The sequence below is a fragment of the Tupaia chinensis genome, unplaced genomic scaffold (assembly GCF_000334495.1).
Source record: "Tupaia chinensis unplaced genomic scaffold, TupChi_1.0 Scaffold000362_1, whole genome shotgun sequence".
Taxonomy (NCBI): domain Eukaryota; kingdom Metazoa; phylum Chordata; class Mammalia; order Scandentia; family Tupaiidae; genus Tupaia; species Tupaia belangeri.
Genome location: NW_006159859.1, coordinates 5175723 through 5187106, shown reverse-complemented (window position 1 = coordinate 5187106; position 11384 = coordinate 5175723). Strand labels below are relative to the sequence as shown.

At 41.9% G+C, this 11384-nt stretch overlaps 1 protein-coding gene across 4 annotated transcripts in view; it reads right to left on the bottom strand.

Annotated features, from left to right (window-relative positions):
• Window positions 1–7666: 7666 nt before the first annotated feature.
• The window catches only part of SPRY1 (sprouty RTK signaling antagonist 1), a 6331-nt gene continuing 2613 nt past the window's right edge, over window positions 7667–11384 (bottom strand). For 2 of the 4 annotated variants that reach the window (XM_006153137.3, XM_006153136.3), the window contains exon 2: window positions 7667–9515. In XM_006153137.3, the coding sequence (XP_006153199.1) occupies window positions 8501–9460 (960 nt within the window). In that variant the 5' untranslated portion in view covers window positions 9461–9515 and the 3' untranslated portion in view covers window positions 7667–8500. The other 2 variants (XM_006153135.3, XM_027773682.1) reach the window with 2 other exon arrangements.

Here is an 11384-nt window from a genome sequence, read left to right as displayed (position 1 = left end):
TTGCCAAGCGCTCTTCCCTCGTCCTTCAGGTTTTCTCTGCAGCACCTTCCATGATGGGCAAACACAGATCGGGGTGCCTCCTCTCAAGGGTTTTTTGTGGTCCCACTTACCTACCACTGTCAGAACACCAACCACATCGCTAAGAAGTAATGAATTACTAGTCACAGACTGGGATGTGTGACTGAATAAATGAGCAACTGGTCGACAAATTCAAACTTTTCTCAACTATTCCCACTTTTTCTCAAAACTGCCAACATTGTTGGCATTAGAGAGTATCTAACAACCTTGCAACATCTACAGTTTAGTTTGATCATTAATCTCAGCATCTTTCTTTACTTTGAAGCTTTTAAGAATAAATCTAGCGGGACCACCAGATAGAATCATGGTTGTTACTGGACTCCCACATGGTTGACCATGGTTCAAGTCCTGGACCTGGCAGCTTAAAACTCGCGCCAGTAACATGTGCGTGCATGACCAAAATCCTGAAAGGAAAATAGAGAAGGGATTGCGGCGTGGTCGTCCCCTCTGGGGGGTGGTGGTGGTGATTTCTCACTTTCTGTCTCTCTTGCGAGCACACACACCCTATAGCAAAAAGATCTCTCGGAAAAAGCAATTTAAAAAAAGAACAAATCTAGTGAGTAGCTCAACAACAAATAATTACTGGGCTCTTACTCAATCGAACCAATCCTTATTCCAGGTAGGAGGATAGTCAGAAGTTAAAGTGATACATTTTAGTTTCATCTTTATTTTCTTAACCTACTCTAATTGAATTCTGTTTCTGGTACTAAAGGGCAAAAAACCCCCAACACGTTCAAAGGCAGATACAAAAAGGAAATGACAAGCAATCCCAACAGAAGGTTTACAAAACACAAAGTTAACCATTCAGACTCTTCATACTTGGTAAATAAACCAGACACCAACAGCTCCCTTCATAAAGTTAGGCCTCTTTACATTTGGAGTAGAAGCAAGATTTTGGGTGGCCCAGAGGAATAAAACGTGCTTCTGAATCCAATTTACTCACGGTTCTAGTGCAGATCTGCATCAGGCAAACTCTGAAGCAGACAGGACTAAGGTCTTGGGCCCCATCCCTGTGCTCTCGGAAGTGCACAAAAGCTGCAAGAAGAGTGTGTGGAAAGCGGCAAGTCACTTGGCTTAGGGTATTATTTTGGCTTATTTGACTAGTCAATCCATTTTCATGGAGGCATTTTCTTTATTCAGTAACAGATCTTGTTAACACACCATCTGTGCAATCAATGGGGCCCATTCCATCTGTAATACATTCTACTCCCCCCGATAGTTCCGTACTGAGATCAGTCTTCATGAAGAAATCCTATATTTTGATCAGATATTAATTTAGACTTAGTTTTAAAACTAGTTGAAGCATCTAAAAGTACACTTTCCAAACATAAACGTCAGTTGTGGAATTTCTCCACCTCTCACCCTGGCACTGTAATACCTAAATTAACAATTCTTCTAACACGTCTCTCTGCCTCTTCATTCTTAGCTCCAAGGATCTCTACTCCTCTCACTGGGGCTCCCTATCCGCCCAGAGAAACCCCACAATCCCTTGGCATGGACAAATGGTGCAGCCTCCTAAGAACTTGCCTTGGAGACGCTCCCAGCCTCAGCCATGGACCTTCCTCCTCACTCTCCATACACCTGTAGCTCACCCCATCCATCGGCCTTCGTTTAGCGAACACTCCGGCTACTGCCTTCACCTCCTGATCTCTCTGAGAGTCACCTTTTCCTACCTGCCCCAGGTGGCATTGATCCTCTGCCGTAACTGCCCCTCTAACCACCTGTCCCAGGTCCAGGTGAACTCTGGAAAACATTTAGCGCCTGGCCCGTGTTTCCTGTTCTGTGAGCCGAGCTCTCATTGCGCTTCATCCACCTGTTTCCCCCCGGTTGACTGCACCGTTACCATGCGCCTCTCCGGCCTCTCCTGTCCTCCGCACTCAAGATCCAATTTCAGTCCTTGATCTGAACTGGCAACAGTAAGACCAACCTTCTACTCTCCAAGGCAGAGTGTATCTTTACATTTCCTCTTCCCTCTGTTAAAATGCCTTTATAGGTTTTCTGCCTTCATTTATTTTTTTTCCAATCCCCTCCTCCCTCTTGCAGGGCTGTTTCCTCAACTATTTCTTGTCCCATGGCTTCCTCTCAATTGCCTTTGCTTTCTAAAAAAAAAAAAGCTCAAGGTTTTGTTCTTAAAAAATCCTCCCCATCTTACCCTCTTCTTTTGGTAGTCACTTTCTGACCATACCAAAATTTCTAGAATAGCCCCAAGCTGTCACCTGCATGCCCTGACGACCACTCAGGTCTGAATCTCATGTAATCTGGTTTTCATTACCACGGTTTCACCTCACCACCCACCACAGTTAGGTGGGAGTCTGCCCAGCTTTTGACATTTGACTACTCATTTCCATCTCGAAAGTCTTCTGTGTATTAGAAAACACCCCAATGTCTCAGGGCCTACACTGCTTTGAGCAACTCACATCCTTCCTCTGTCCCCAAATGGAGATGCATCTCCATACGTAGCCCCTAGCCTTTCAATTCCATTCTTTCTCTTACAGGTCTATGCTCCATTCCCGCAACTGCCTTGGGGAGGATAAGCCATCCCTGACCTCTCTTAACCTCTACACATTTCACCCTGATCTGCTGGCACCTCAACCTGTACTGTTTTACTCCAGTCAAACTCATAGATTTTCCCATCCCCCATATCCAAAATGTCCTCGACCCATGTCTTTTAATAGAACCAAAATTCTCCCCCTTTACCTAGATCCAAAACCCATTCTTTTCAATTCGTTCCTCCACTTCAAACCCACAAATAACTGTAAATTCCTATAGTTCTCCCATCTGCACCACTGCTCACACTCAGTCCTCCTTTTCATTCCTACTAGTCTATAAATGAGTTCAAGACTGCCGGCTTTCTTCCTCTAGAGTGGCCTCCTTACCTTAATCTCCGCCATTGCCTGCTCCCACAATTCCCCTCCACGCACCTGTAATCTAAGTCCGAGGCTCTTGACCAGCTGGGCTTTAGAATCACCTGGGCATCTTTAAAACAAATATAAGCCAAGGCCCCCTCTCAGAGATGCTCATTTAACTGGCCTGGGTGGAGTCTAGACACAGGTTTTATTTGTTTGTTTGTTTAAATTTGCTAGAGGGCATGTGTGGTGGCTGGGGGAGGTAGAGAAGGAGAGAGAGAGACAAAGAGAGACAGAAAGTGACAAAGCACTTCCATGGGGGATGGTCTCACCGCAATCCTGTCTCCATTTCCTCTTTTGGATCTGGGACACACAAATACACACACCAGTGTCTTTGAAGCTACTCATCTGGGAGTCAAACTGAATAGCTGGCCATGTGGGATCCAGCCACCCTAACCACCACACCAGAGGCTGGCCCTAGAGACAGGTTAGAGCTCCCTGTGGTGCTCATTTCGCAGGGAATCTCACACCACTCAGGCTGAGAACCACTGCTGGCCAAACTGGCACCGAGTTTTCTCTCTCACACGCCTTGTCTTCTCACATCAAGTACACTTAGTTGTGTCTGACTCCCCCCTCAAGCTACTCATTTCTCTGCCATGGGCTTTCATGAAGCCACTGTGCTCTAACAATTTAACTACACCGTTTTAAAACAACCCCAAACTTTCATTCAACCCCCTACTCCCTCCAATCAATCTCTCCTCCCTTCTAGTTAGTTCCACATGCCATATGCAACAAGTTCTTTCATGAAATGTATTTTATTTTGGCAACTAGAACACATCTTTAGACAAGTAACCTTGCTGAACCTGGGTTTCTCACTTCTAAAATAGAGACTGGACCACTACGTTTCTTCCTATGTGAAAATTATGATTCTATGATGATATTACCAAAACAAGCTTGTGGATTATTTTTGAAGTGAGGTACCCAACATACTTTACCTAAATACCCCAAACAGTTCTGATGGCTTTTGCCATTAGAATTATTATCTAGTATGATTCAATCTGATAAAGAACATTAATATTGATCATGCAAAATAGAACATTTGAAGCAGCTTTGTAATCATCATCCGATACAGCCCCCCCAAAATGGCCCACACCATCAGGCAAGTTCTTAAATCTAGTGCCCACTTGGTATTATCTTTCACGAATGGATTAAATCCATTTTTTTTCTGTAATTACCATATAAACCTGGCCAGAGGAAACATCTATGTTCAGCTTTCAAAAGAAGTTGTAGGTTTTAATATTAACAATGAAAAATATCATGGCAATAAAGTCATTTGCTGCTCATTCCTGATAGTTAATTGCAAATAATGTATGAATAAACATATCCTAAAGTATGGCCAAATATATTAATTATAAAGGAAAGACTTGAAATGGTTAAGGCTAGTATGCAGCACAGAGTTGCTGAGCTGGCTGCAAAGAAATTAAGACAATCCTGTATCTGAGGAAGAGTTCTGACTATACCTCAGTTATGAAGTTTATCTTATCAAGTCATGCCTTTGTTTCTACACTTTCAAAATGAAGACAAGTGAAATAAATCAGTTTGGAAACTGCCCAATAAAAATCGCCCAAGCTTGATGAAAATGTAGAATACCAGTCCTCTCCCTTGGAGATTCTTTGGATACAGTAAATCTGAGGTATAACAGAGACTTAAGTTTTAATGTGTTAACTAGTGACCTATTTATTTGCATACATGGTTGAGAATCATTAAAATACACACTGGATCAATTTCTCTAATGCTCTAGAATCCTGCATATAGACCAATGTACAGGGTCGGTGTTTAATAAATATAGCAATATGGTTTGGTGATAGTTTGAAAGAATAGTAGACTAAGCAGTAACTGTCAGATAAGTACAGGGCTACTCTATTTAATCAGTGAAATACTGAAACATAAACATCTCTACAACTATCCATTGGCCAAAGGAGATTTGAAAGTTTTGTTTTCAAGATATTTCTGACCGCCAAACTCTCTTGCAATTAAAAAGTATGGTGGACAGAGGGAGACCTGAAATGAACTGCCTAGACACTCTTTTTTTCTGTTTTAACATTTCAATGTTTCAAAAGTACTTGTGTTTTAGTTCCATTAACAATTTTAGGAGAAAACCTTGCTCAATATTTAACTCATTTCCTTTTGAAGACCACTGGTTTTTATTTCCATTTGTCAGTAAAACTTGAATGTTCTATATTTAGGTTGTGAAAAACATGTAATAATTATAACACACTATATCTAAAGATTTATCTTAGATCTTCACAAAAGGAAACATCTACATCTAATTTTCATGGGCCATTTTTCTCTAGGATATATTTTATAAACTCTGGTAACCAGAAACTACTCAATTATAGAAACCCTCTATTGGTTTTATTCATAATGATCTAAATCAGAATTCACTGAAATGGAAAAATTGGCCATCAGAAAATATCCCAGAAAGGAAGCATTTAACAAAGACATCTGTTGAGCTGTACCAGTTGGGGACAAGGACTCAACAAATGGGAACAAAAGGTTAGTCCATCTATTTGGGATGCTATTGTTTCATTCAGCAGAATTAAATAAATGGCAGGTGCCATTGTAAGAAATTTGGGGGGACTCTTTCAAAGTCACAGCACTTTGAAATGACAGCTTTTAAATTAAGTTCAAACCTCTAGTCCCAAGTTCTAACGGGACACACCCTGATATATTTCTCCCTGGGTGAAATATATTACAAAGGAGGGTATTCTGAATCCAAGTGTTTGTGTTTTTCCACACTGATGGGCTTCTGTGAGAAATGAGAACCTCTCACCTATTGCTACCTCCAAAAACAGACCTGACATTATGCCAGAGGACATAGGAGCCCTCGGAGTAGCAGACCACTTTACTATTACACTTTTAATGAATTCTGCATATGGCACAAAGTTAAAACTCCACAGCATACCTCATTCCATAAAAGCTATAAATGTCTTTCAAAAGCTACTGCTTCTTAGTCTGGTTATTACAGCTACTGACAGGTCTTACACCAATTCCTAATTATACCAATGATCTGTAAAAACAGAAAAAAAAAAAAAACCTACACAGTATTTTGAGAAAGTTTATGTTTATATGCTTCATGAAGGGGCCACATTTCAATGACATCTTCTAAATATTAGAGGGCCGGTGTTAGCATTATCTAACTTAAGTATGAGAGGAAAACACCAATGTTCACATTTTAAATACTACAGATTATGAAATAGCCTCCAAAACACAAATAATCTTTTTTTTTTTTTTTTTAATCCTCCTGCTTTCAGAGAATAGAGACAATCAAATGTCAGGTTGCCAATAGGTTTAGTGGTTCCTGGGGAAAGAATTAAACAGGTTTCTACCAATTACACCTTGTCTACACAAAACAGTCAAAGCCCATTTAGGAAGAACAAATACTCCTGAGTGAACATCCAAGCCATGTGTGTGTGACAACCAAAACGAAAAGCTGGAATAAGAGTTTGATAACTCATAATCTAATTATATCAACATCTTGTTCTCAAATGCAAATAATTATTGTCAAATGCAAATACTTATTGACGTCATTGCTAGTCATAGGGAACAAGCCTGAGGATTCACATGCACAAAATTTTATCCAGGATTCTTTTGTCTGAGAACTCACATGATCCACTAGTTTATCAGCCCCAAAGATTCTAATTAGGTAGTGATTTTGCCAGACTAAAACATTATATTTGAAAATATTTACTTTTCCTCTATGAAATTTTATGCCCTCATATTTCTTAATCACAGGATATGAAGAAGTATAATTTGACCAGGTCACATTAACGACTTACTAAAGGAAATGAAAAGGTAAAAAAAACAAAAGGGATGTTTTAAAAATCTGTCTGATAATGCCAACTATTCCAACTTCCATGAGCTTGTATTAAAATGACAGTACCAGAGACTCTCACCACGTTTGCAGAATGCCTTTCAGTCTTACTGACTTAATTTCCTATTAACCCAAGAAGAGTTAAGATAAACATCTTAAAAAAATTAAACATAGGCCCCATCATTTCAACAAACAATGATAGACACAACCCTGCATGCTTACAGAGTGGTCGAAGTAGAACTGTTGGTATTAATACACGATTTTCACTGCATAAAGCAATTCACCTGGGCATTTGTTGAAACAATTTGGATAACAAAATTTCAATGAACATACTTTCCAGGAAATATCTAGTTCATAAATTGAGCTTGCCTGTGTTTAGATTCAGTCTCTCAAGAGAAAGAAGTGGGTGTGTATGAAGCAAGAGTGAAAGTGAGTAACAAAATTCACCATAATAGTATAGGCTAATAAATGAAGAAATCAAGAGACAGTTTCAGGAATTAATATATTTTCTGCATTATAGTTAACATATGTACTTTCTTCGTGTCACCTTATTTTCCGTTAAGTATTGATATTTTGTTATATTCAGACATGAGTACATTTCAACAGTCTTGCAATAAATATCATAAAATAATAGATTCGCATAATAAATATTCTTTACAATAAAAAAGTTTAACAGACTTTTAAAAATAGTCAGAATTCAACTTTGTGATTTATACATAAAATATACAAAAAGCACCACAATTTGTGGTTAAGGCAATGGAAACAGAGAAAAGATTAGAATTACTCGGCTGTTAACTAACCAGGGCCAAAAGGACCTTTACGGAGCCAAGATCACTTTAGGCAGCATAGTTCTGTGACACCTACAGACGGATCAGCCCTAAATACCAACTTCAGTTACCCAAGTGCCCTCGGTGACAACAAACATTTGGTGGCAAGCGTGGGGTGTGGAAGGAAGGTAGCTGAGTCCTCCACACACATGAAAACTAGAATAAAGATAAGCAAGATACGACCAATATATCTCCAATGTGAAGATTTACATTGTAAAGTGAATAAAATTATACAGAAAGGGGAAACAAAACAGAACAAAACAAAAACAACGAACCAAAAAAAAAAAAAAAAAACCCACTTGGCATCTTCAGAATAAGAATAATGTCAGAACCGAGGGGACAGAATTTCCAGGGCCAAGGAGAGGGTAGTGGTTAAAAGAAACATTTTATGTTATAACAAAAATAAATCCTCCATGCTATGTAAGGGTCCGAGGCTAGGAAGAGAGGCCTAACTGGAGACAGACTGAATATATAGCTTATTTAAGCAATTCCCTGCTCCCACAATACCCAGTCAAAAACCACGCTATATCACTGGCGCCTGAACGTGTGCGCCTGCTCAGGTGGACAACCTAGGGACGCTGCTTGCTGAACAAGGCTACACAAACGCCCTCTGGCTGTCACTACCCTCTCAAGCGGATGGCAGAGGCTCTGGCCGTTAGTGGGAGCCAGGTGCAGTTTCACAGTCCACTCCTACTGAAGACCATCCGTGAGAGAAGAGTACAATCCATGAGTCAACCTTGGCAACAGGGATAGAGAAGGTGGACAACAACGGGGGGGAAATTCTAAAGGAAAGAAAACCAGTATCGAATAGATCTTTTTTTAACAGCCACAACTTGAAAGCTAGAAGATCAGGAGGTGCAACCCACCTCCAAAAATCATGATGGTTTACCCTGACCCCGGGAGGGGCAGCTCTCCAGCTTACAATAGACAGTGTTGGAGTTCTTACATCTGCACCCTGGCCGATGGATCCAGTCATAACACCCCCTGCACAGCTTCAGGCATCCCTTGGCAGGAGGATAACAGAGCAGGCAAGGCAAGAACAGAGACATGGCTCCCATACACAGGTATCTAGAGCAGCAGTGTGACTGTGAACAGGAGCAAGGATTATCCGAGTAAGAATCTCCTTCGTCGTCATTAGAGCAGTGATAGAAGATGCCCTTGACCAAGCACATGCACGTTCCGTATTCCACCATGCTCTCCGCAGAGCAGAGGCACTGCCGGTTACAGGCCAAGCAGGATGGCAGGGTCCTGGGAGCTGTGCATTCTCCACACTTGCACTTCCCACACCGTTCACAGATGAACTTGTGCTGTGTCAGGTCCTGTTTCAAGGAACCCTTCAAGTCATCCACAATCAGTTGCTTGGGCTGGGTCCGGATGGCCCTTTCGGACCTGTGCCCAGGGACTGGTCTGGTGGGTGGGGACCTTCCTAACAGTCCTTGCTCTGAAGAGGCACTGCTGTTGCTCCCAGAGCTGGCTGCACTTCCAGTGCTGGTTGATCTGCTCAAAATGGGGCCCCTGGCATTACTGGGGAGTCCCGCATGTCCCAGGTGGCTTGTAGGTCTATGCTCGTAGTTGTTATTCACATTGATTGGTATGATTTCATGAGTCCTTTCATGCTTGTCTTGCCTTGGCGCTGTCCGAGGGGCAGGTCTCTTCACCACGGAAGGCCCTTCAGTGTACTCATTGCTGCCTCTGATGGCCTTGATCTGGTCTAAGGACAAAATAGCAGCAGGCTGAAGCTCTCTCTCATAGTCTGGTCTCTGCCGGCTCTCCACGGACGGCTGCTGGATCACCACTAACGAACTGCCACTGCCATGTTGGTTTTGGGGATCCATGTGTAGTGATCTCGAATTCTGGCAATCAGTGGAAACCTGGCATGCATCTGAAATCCTAAAAGGAAATCAAAGATGAAAAAAAAAAAAAAAACAGAAAATAAATGACAGGAAACAGGTTTATTTTTTTGGAGGGGAGGGTGAATCCTGTCCAATCACACATTGCCTAAAGCACCTGGTAATGACCTCCTTCATCAGTGGATTACAGTGATGCTGGGGTCCTGGCCAGAGCCCAATTCCGGGAGAGGCAGGGGGCCACATCAGAGAAGAATGGAAGCAAGAGTCCCCATGCCATAAGACTTAGACATTCTCCCCAACTTTTAAGAAGCAGAATCAAAAAGAAGTGATGACTTGTGAATCGACCAAGTAATTAAAATGGTGATGCCATCATAAGGAATACTGAGTTTGAGCACTGAAATAACTCTCTAAAAATTGCTCATTATCACTTCACTGGTGGTTTCCATAAAGGAAAATGTCTACTTACAGAAAAATTAAGAATGGTTTTGGTGCTGTTACAAGCATAAAATTAATGAAGAAAAAAAACTTACTCAGGGCATTTTCAAATAAAACGTAGGAAATTCCAAACTAAAATGGAATCTCAAAATATGAGAGATTTTTTTTTTTGGCAGAAATTGAGATTTTAAAGTTGGCCCATTATTCATTTCTGAGATACAAAAATGAATGCGTGAGAAATACAATAGTTCTTGGTGTTTTATAGTCACGCAATGATACAAAACTCAGTGGACAGCTCTGTGAATGTTTATAACAGAGTATTCACATCTGAAATCATGACAGGATTTTTTTTAAAAAGCTTAAATAACGGCTCACTCATATAACAAGATAACTTTTATGCACAGATAAAGTTTAGGCCTTTCAAGCGGTGTGGGGAAATCCTGGCCATTTCAGTGATCTAAATTTCCTCTAATTTAAAAATCCGTATTTACATGACAGACCTTGATTTTCAAAAGCAGTGCCAAGTCTGAATCAATGTGCTTCTTGTAGTAAAATAAGTACACTAATATCCTGATTAAAAACAAGCATTTGTGTTTCCATACGCACAGTAAATTATTTCTCATTTATAACGTAACTCTTCATAAAACAAACCACCCAACATAAACGTTTCCATTCGCAGTCAACAGCAAACTAGGAACTTCTCACACAAATTCCTTCCAGTGTCTACAGATTCGACCCAAATCAGAAAAGAAAAGGGGGAAAAAAAAGTCTATTATCCACTATCGCTGTGAGCCAAAACACACCAGCTGAAGGAATAAAGCAGAACGTTCCTGTGTTAACGCATTTCCCTCGCCTAGCTCTTAGAACTTAACATCTTGCAGTCCCCTCGTTTGCACAACTAGATCCCCTGCACTTCTACGCTGTCCACCTCCTTGCACAAGCAGAGAAACACACTCACAGCCTGCTGGGCTTAGTCCTGGAGCGTCTCAGGGCTGTTCAGGAACAGCGCCCCGGCCCTCCCGCACTGACCACCGCTCCTCGCTGAGAACCGCCTAAGCCAGTGCGGTGCAAGCAGAGGGTATCCGGCTCCGAGCCCCAAGTCAGATCCCACGCCGGAGGGAAAGTGGGGAAGGCTGCAAAAGCGTCACCCAGAACACCAGGCACAACCTTCCTTCGTGGTTAAGGGATGGCTGTGCCCAAGTGCACGCTGGCTGGCAAATTATATCGCCAGACAAAAACAGCGAGCCCAAAACGTATAAGAGTCGCCACCTCCGATCCGAAGAAAAGCCCAGTTCTCAGCAGTGACAGTCCCCGAACTGGCCCAGCGCACGCACACGCTCCCGGCACAGTGTTCCGCGAGAGCACGGACCGGAGCAGAATACCTTTTCAGCCCAGCCCGTCACATGCTAAGGATCCCCGTGGGCTTCCGACCCCCGGTTCCGGAGCCGGCCAGGGCCTCGGACGAACCGCTACG